This window comes from Thermobia domestica, chromosome 5 (genome assembly GCF_964235325.1).
Source record: "Thermobia domestica chromosome 5, izTheDome1.hap1.1, whole genome shotgun sequence".
Taxonomy (NCBI): Eukaryota; Metazoa; Arthropoda; class Insecta; order Zygentoma; family Lepismatidae; genus Thermobia; species Thermobia domestica.
Window position 1 is genome coordinate 14,545,449 of NC_137458.1, and position 6,447 is coordinate 14,551,895.

At 37.4% G+C, this 6,447-nt stretch overlaps 1 protein-coding gene across 1 annotated transcript; it reads right to left on the reverse strand.

The window, feature by feature from the left end:
- Window positions 1-371: 371 nt before the first annotated feature.
- On the reverse strand, window positions 372-866 carry LOC145684579 (protein GVQW3-like). The gene has a single exon (XM_081756971.1). The coding sequence runs from the start codon at window positions 864-866 to the stop codon at window positions 372-374; it is 495 nt and encodes a 164-aa protein (XP_081613097.1).
- Window positions 867-6,447: the final 5,581 nt, after the last annotated feature.

Below are 6,447 nucleotides of genomic sequence, written 5' to 3' on the forward strand. Positions count from 1 at the left end.
AAATCAGGGCTATACGGAGGGTGATCGAGAATTTCCCACTTGAACCCGCGGAGGTATGTACGGGTCCGTTCGGCTGTATGTGGACGTGCGTTATCATGCAGTAACAACACGCCCTCTCGGAGTGCCCCCCACTGTTTCTGCCGTATGGTTGCTTTCAGCCTGTCCAGGGTTTGGCAGTAGGTATCTGCATTAATGGTCGTACCGTTTTCCAGAAATTCAACATGAATAATACCGAGACGGCCCCAAAAGACAGTAGCCATTGTTTTATGGCAGATGCTATTGTCTTGCATTTCTTGGCCTGTGGTGACGATGGATGTTTTCATGTCATGCTCTGACGTTTGGATTCAGGTGTCCATAGAGGTATCGGAGTTTCATTGCCCGTTATGATGCGATGAAGGAATGAATTTCCTTCGTCGGCATAACGTGAGGTGGCTCAGGGAAGTGCCCATTCGCTGGTTTTTGTGTTCGTTACTCAGAAGCTTGGGTACCCAGCTCGCACACACTTTTGTGAAGCCCAGTTGGTCATGCACGATATCGCTTACGGAACCATAAGAGATATTCAATTCATTAGCAATGTCCTGCAACCGCACTCTTCTGTCTTCACGAATCATGGCATCGGCGACAGCCACATTCATGTCGGTGATGGACGTTGATGGTCTGCCACTTCTGCCATCATCTGTGACAGTACTCCTACCACTTGCAAATGCGTTACACCACACGTACACTTGTTTCAGCGACATAACACTATCTCCGTAGACCTGCACCAATTCTCGATGAATATCACATGGTTTTGTTCCCTTGGCCCAGAAAAAACGAATGACACCGCGCACTTCCTCATTGGTGTAATGTTCCAGTCGTTGCCCCATCTTTGAGTTGCTCTCAGCACCAGACGGGTGGACATAGAATGTTGTACAAGCCGTCACACTTCTATTACCAGATTACCTGTAACATGAAAAAATTAATTAGCTACACACAATACTATGAGTTTGACATGCAATTTCACCTTACTTTTTGATTCATCCTTGTATATATACGTTCGAATGAGCTGCCGGTAGCCTAAGCAGCCATTCGAAACGATATGTCGAACTGGGCAAGGTTAAGCTCTTCTTGATTTGTGAATCTATAACGGTCTTCATGAAAGTTGTATAGTTTGAAAAATTACAGTGTTCTAAAATCGAGAATAATATGAATTTGATAATAGTTCTTTAATTATCTACCTATTAATTTGTGTGAGTATTCGATGTTTCTATATTTGCTGTGAATTTGTATACGGGTTATTAGAGGCGTATCGAAACATTCCTCCCGAAAGTGAACGATGGTTGATCGTTAGTTAATAAATTCGGTGAATGTAATTTTTTGATTATAAAATATTCTCTTTATATATTCATATTTCCTACTGAACAAATATAGATTTCTAATTGGATTGATAAAATTTAGGAGGTCTACTTTATACTAGATTAATTATTGAAACATGTATTAAAGGTGTACTTCTTGCTGTAAAGAATCATAGTACCATTCAACCTAGCTTTAAAAAGCAAGATAATTTTTGATGAATATACTTATTTTCAATATAGCTTTCAATTGTTATATTTTGTTGAAAATATATTTCTGTACATCATATTTATTTTTCTACAAATTCTGTTATAAAATTTTCAAGTTAAAATCAGATATTTCAATTATCCGTATTACCTACTTTTCACAATTTCATTTAGAGGATTGAGGTTTCATACTATTTATAGAAGTATTTGTGCTAGAAATAGTAAAAAATAACTCGAAATTTAGATTGAATCCCGATAAGGATTTCACGGAAATATTTGAATGCTAACCTACAACTATATACACTATTCATTGATACTACAAATCCCGCAAACCGTTATTTGTCCTGGTCTTTATAACCAGCGGCCCAGGGCGGAGCACTTAGAGGCACGTTACAAACTTGTAAGTTACAAAACCGAATGACTTACTAAAACCTAAACAAGATAGGCAAATATGATATCTGTTTCTGTAGGCACTGAATAAGCTATATATAAATTTAGCTATTTTGATTGAATAACAAATCTTTTATTCTAATAGATTTCATAAGTTTCGTTTTGAATTTGTACTTTAGAGGCTTACCAGCTTCAAGTTTAAACTACCGTGACGTTGAGGAATGCACACCGGCTACATTATCTGCAACCTTCTTGACAATTGGCTATATACGACCATACATAAATTACAGTCTTTATAAGGTCATTCTTCCGAAACGAACAACAGAGGAAGTTTTACAAATAGCAACACCATATAGCAAGTAGTATTCATAAATAGTAGCAAATCAGGAAAAATTAGTTTGATTTAATTTGCTTTCCAAATATATAGTTCAAAAATCTTTTTTTCATTTTCTCACCAACCGTATATCGATTTAACTTACAAATATGTATCGTAGGATTCACAATACATTTGAAATACATTTCGTATGTACATCTGTGAATCCGATAATCTAATATGAGCACACAAATTTTAAAAAGAAATTGCTTCCTTAGCAAAATACTCTCGATTTGTTATGCATTTTATAGATACATGAAAACTAGTGCCATTCAAATGTTTAATTTACGCTAATGACAATAATGCACGAAAATCAATCTAAGATAATTAGCGTAAGTCACAATCGTATGTGTCAAAACCTTTGATTGCAATTATGTCATTAGTTCGTTCCCAGCACATTTATCAGTTTTACAAATGCTTGCATAAATGCAACTTAACTTACACATAACATTTCTTGCCGACTAAACAGTTAACAAATCTGTTTGAACCAGATCTTTATGCTGTGCATTTGATGATGAATAATCAATTTTTCCATTCTAAGATTAACTTCTATTGTTTGAAGTATGTTGTCCAATGAGCACCATATATGAATGACGTAATAATTTGTGTATAATTGTGTAATATCACTACATACTGCATGCGAGAAGAAAGATAAACATTGATCATACATGAGTTAGAAAATGGTTAAAATAAACTGAAACTATTGAATTTGGAATAACTGAAGGAAATAGGTTCTCGTCTCCATTCATTGACCTAATTCGAATGGCTCTCATCCTTGTCAATTAAAGATATGCTTTCTTCCCCGTAGAATAAGATTTGCTTATCACACTGAGTATGGAGTGAAAAAGAACCACGTTAAAAAGTTCGGACCAGCTGAGATTCTAACCCAAATTTTCCGATTGGAAGTTCAATGGGATTACACTTTGCTTACTGAGATCAGTCACTTGATATTATAGAAAACTGTTAATTTAAAAAAAACTTTCGAGTAACTCAAGGCGAGATAGTGAGGGCCGTAAAAAGAAGCATTCCTTAGCTGAGTTACTAACCATTTCCTTCAATTCAGAAACAGGCTACATAGATCTTCCTTAATGAGGAAAATTTATCGGATTATTTTTCTAGTTGAAGCTGAGGTTTTAAGATTGGTGCCGGAGCTTAACTTCTACTTTGGAACGAGAACAGGCGGTAGAAGTTACTTTTTAGTTTCTTAAACTGTATCAAGGTGTGCAGGAATATTACATTTCGATATATTTTAAGGTAAAATATGATTCGGAAACAATGTCAGTTTTACATGAAGTACTTGTGGCATAATGGTATCATACGAAACTGCCAAGTGATAGATCCAGATCCGAATCCCCTCGTGACAATTTTCTTCATCAAATTTTATTGTTTAGGTAATTATTATTGTAATTAGATTATTGCATTATTATTATTATTATTATTATTAGCTACCCTCCAATACTCATTCTTTTTCGGATTCAGCCTGCTTTACATGAGTTATGTTCTAAAATAAAATGTGAATCGTGCCACAGGTACATTTGTACGTTGCAAGAGCTCTAACTTACAATTGTTTGCCACAAACTCAGTCATATCTGACTCTGAACAAGATCTACAGTGAAGCAGAAAAATCACTCTACAAAAAAAAAATCATACAAAGAACAGTCATCTCGCTTCAGCTTATGATATCCACTTTACAACGTGGTGTTCAACTTACTTTCCCCTTTTTCGTGTAAATTAAATTTGTACTCTTGCAGACGTTGATAAAATGGTTCTTCCAATCATCGATTGGACAACACAACGTCATAAATTATATTGTCATCAAACTTCAACTCCAAACAGCTCTTGTTTTTAGTAGTATACCAGATACAAATCAGTCATAACAATAACGGTGGAAATAGTTTTGTTTTATTTTGTAACAATTTGTATTTGTTTGATATTCATTTTCCACTAAAATATAAAGTGAAGGAAGTAAATATTTGTACTGCATACCTCTCAAATGTATGATTCGCATTATTTGTGTCGATAATCTGCAGTAATCTTACCATTGAATCTCGAACAATAACAGAATCAATGATGTCACAGTAGACGTTCATTGGAGCTGGTAATTCTAATTGCACTTCAGGTGTATATTTTATCTTTCTGATTCAAACATAAGTATTAAATTAACAGTTAGGGCAAATTGTACAAAGATATAGATTTCCAGATTGGGATGTGTCATAAGGTATACATTGTTAATGAAACTCGAATTTTATTAACAGGCTGGAACTTTTTATACTAATTCGTCTAAGATGGTTTCAATAAAACTAATTCCGTATTTTCTTTGATGTCGTTTCGAGATACACTTTTAGTTCACACTTGCCTTACAAAATATTAACTGTAATCTACGGCTGTGTTGCTTATACGTCTACTTGCAATCTCTACTGAAACAACTTGACACAGTCCATCACCTAGGTATTCAAGTAGCTACTGATACCTTATCTACTACTCCTGTTGCTAGTATTTATGTCGAGGCCAATGAGTCCCCATTAACGTTTTGTCGTGAGAAACTCTTACTCAATTATTCTGCACATTTGCGTTGTGTTCCTGATCACTCCTGTAGATCTTGCTTCCATGGCAGGTGCATTTGCTACCACTATGCTGGACGTCCTCCTGCTACACGCCCATCGTAGATCCATACACGTGAGAGTTTTCTTTCCGACGAATTCCTATGACCCTCTCTCTTGTTTCTTCGGTGTATTGCTGTGCCCCCATGCCTGCTTTGTACAACAAGAATTAACTTGCGTTTATCTTTGCATTCAAAACACATCAGTTTCCACGTGTACCAGCGAGAGTTTGCAGCATTATTAGAGCAGTACTCCAATTTTAATGTGTTTTATACGAACATAAGGAGCTCTTGACTGTTCCTTTTTCACTGACTAGAGCAGCTCAGAATTCAATTTGCATCCTCGGTGTTCAGTATATTATGCTAAAGTAACTTCAATTAAGCTTACTCTCGACCATGCGCTTATGATTTCGTTACGTCGTGTACTGATTTGCACGGACTTGCAGAGCGTAGTTATGAGTCTATAGAATGTCTTGAGTAAACACAGTCTCGTTCAAGACACTCTTGTCAGATGCCATCAACTACACCAACTGGATTGTCTTGTGATTGTCTGCTGGGTACAGAGTCATGTCGGCATTCGGGGAAACGAACATGCTGACATAGCGGCCATTATGGTATCTTGACTGGGTTTCCATTTGAGCATAGCCATCGCCGCTCCGATCCATGTAGCTATTTCCATACACTGATGCACTCGCATTGGCAAGCAAGATAGGACCTGACAAATGAAAATAAAGTGCTTGCAGTTAAGCCATACCTTGTGGAGTGACACGCATCTGCTCGCTGCGGTCATCGAGATGAAGTGCTCCTGATCCGTTTTCCTGTCGAACACTGTCATCTGATGCATAGTTAATTGCTGCTTGGTTTGAATCGTCTGTATTGTGAGAAATGTGTTGTCCCATTGAATATTCGGCACATTCTTGTCGATCCTGATTATGCAGATCTCAGAGAGCGTCAGGGACTGCTGCTTACACTTGACCGTGTATTGGGCAATTATACTGATGTTGTTGAGCGTGTACTTGCTTTTATGCACTCTTGTAATATTGCTCAAGTTCTTTGTCTTTTAGTCGTTTGCTCTTTTATTTATTCTTGTTGCAATGTTATATTCTGACTTTTTCTTTTTACTATTTATTGTTATTGTTATATTGTAATGTCTCACGTGATGTGGTAAACAAACAATTCTACACGCCAGTATTTACAAACACCACCACTTGGTTTGGCAAGAAGATTCCACATTAGATGGATCTACAGTCACCTGCAGACGACGGCTTCTGGCTCCTCCCACGGAGCAGAAGACAACAGTGCAGCAGCGCCATCGCCGCCCAGGGAACCCTATAAATTGGCTCTAGGACGGCAATTCTGTACCAGTTTTCTGGTGACCCTAATATTGTTTGCTTCGGAACATTAGGAGTAATCTAACCCCAGGGCCCCTAGTCTGCTTCGGGACTACGCCTATCCTTTCTCCTGGCCTGGCCTGCTTCGGGGCTCTGACCGGAAATCCTAACCTCAGCCGCATAGCCTGCTTCGGGACTCTATTGACCACCTAACCA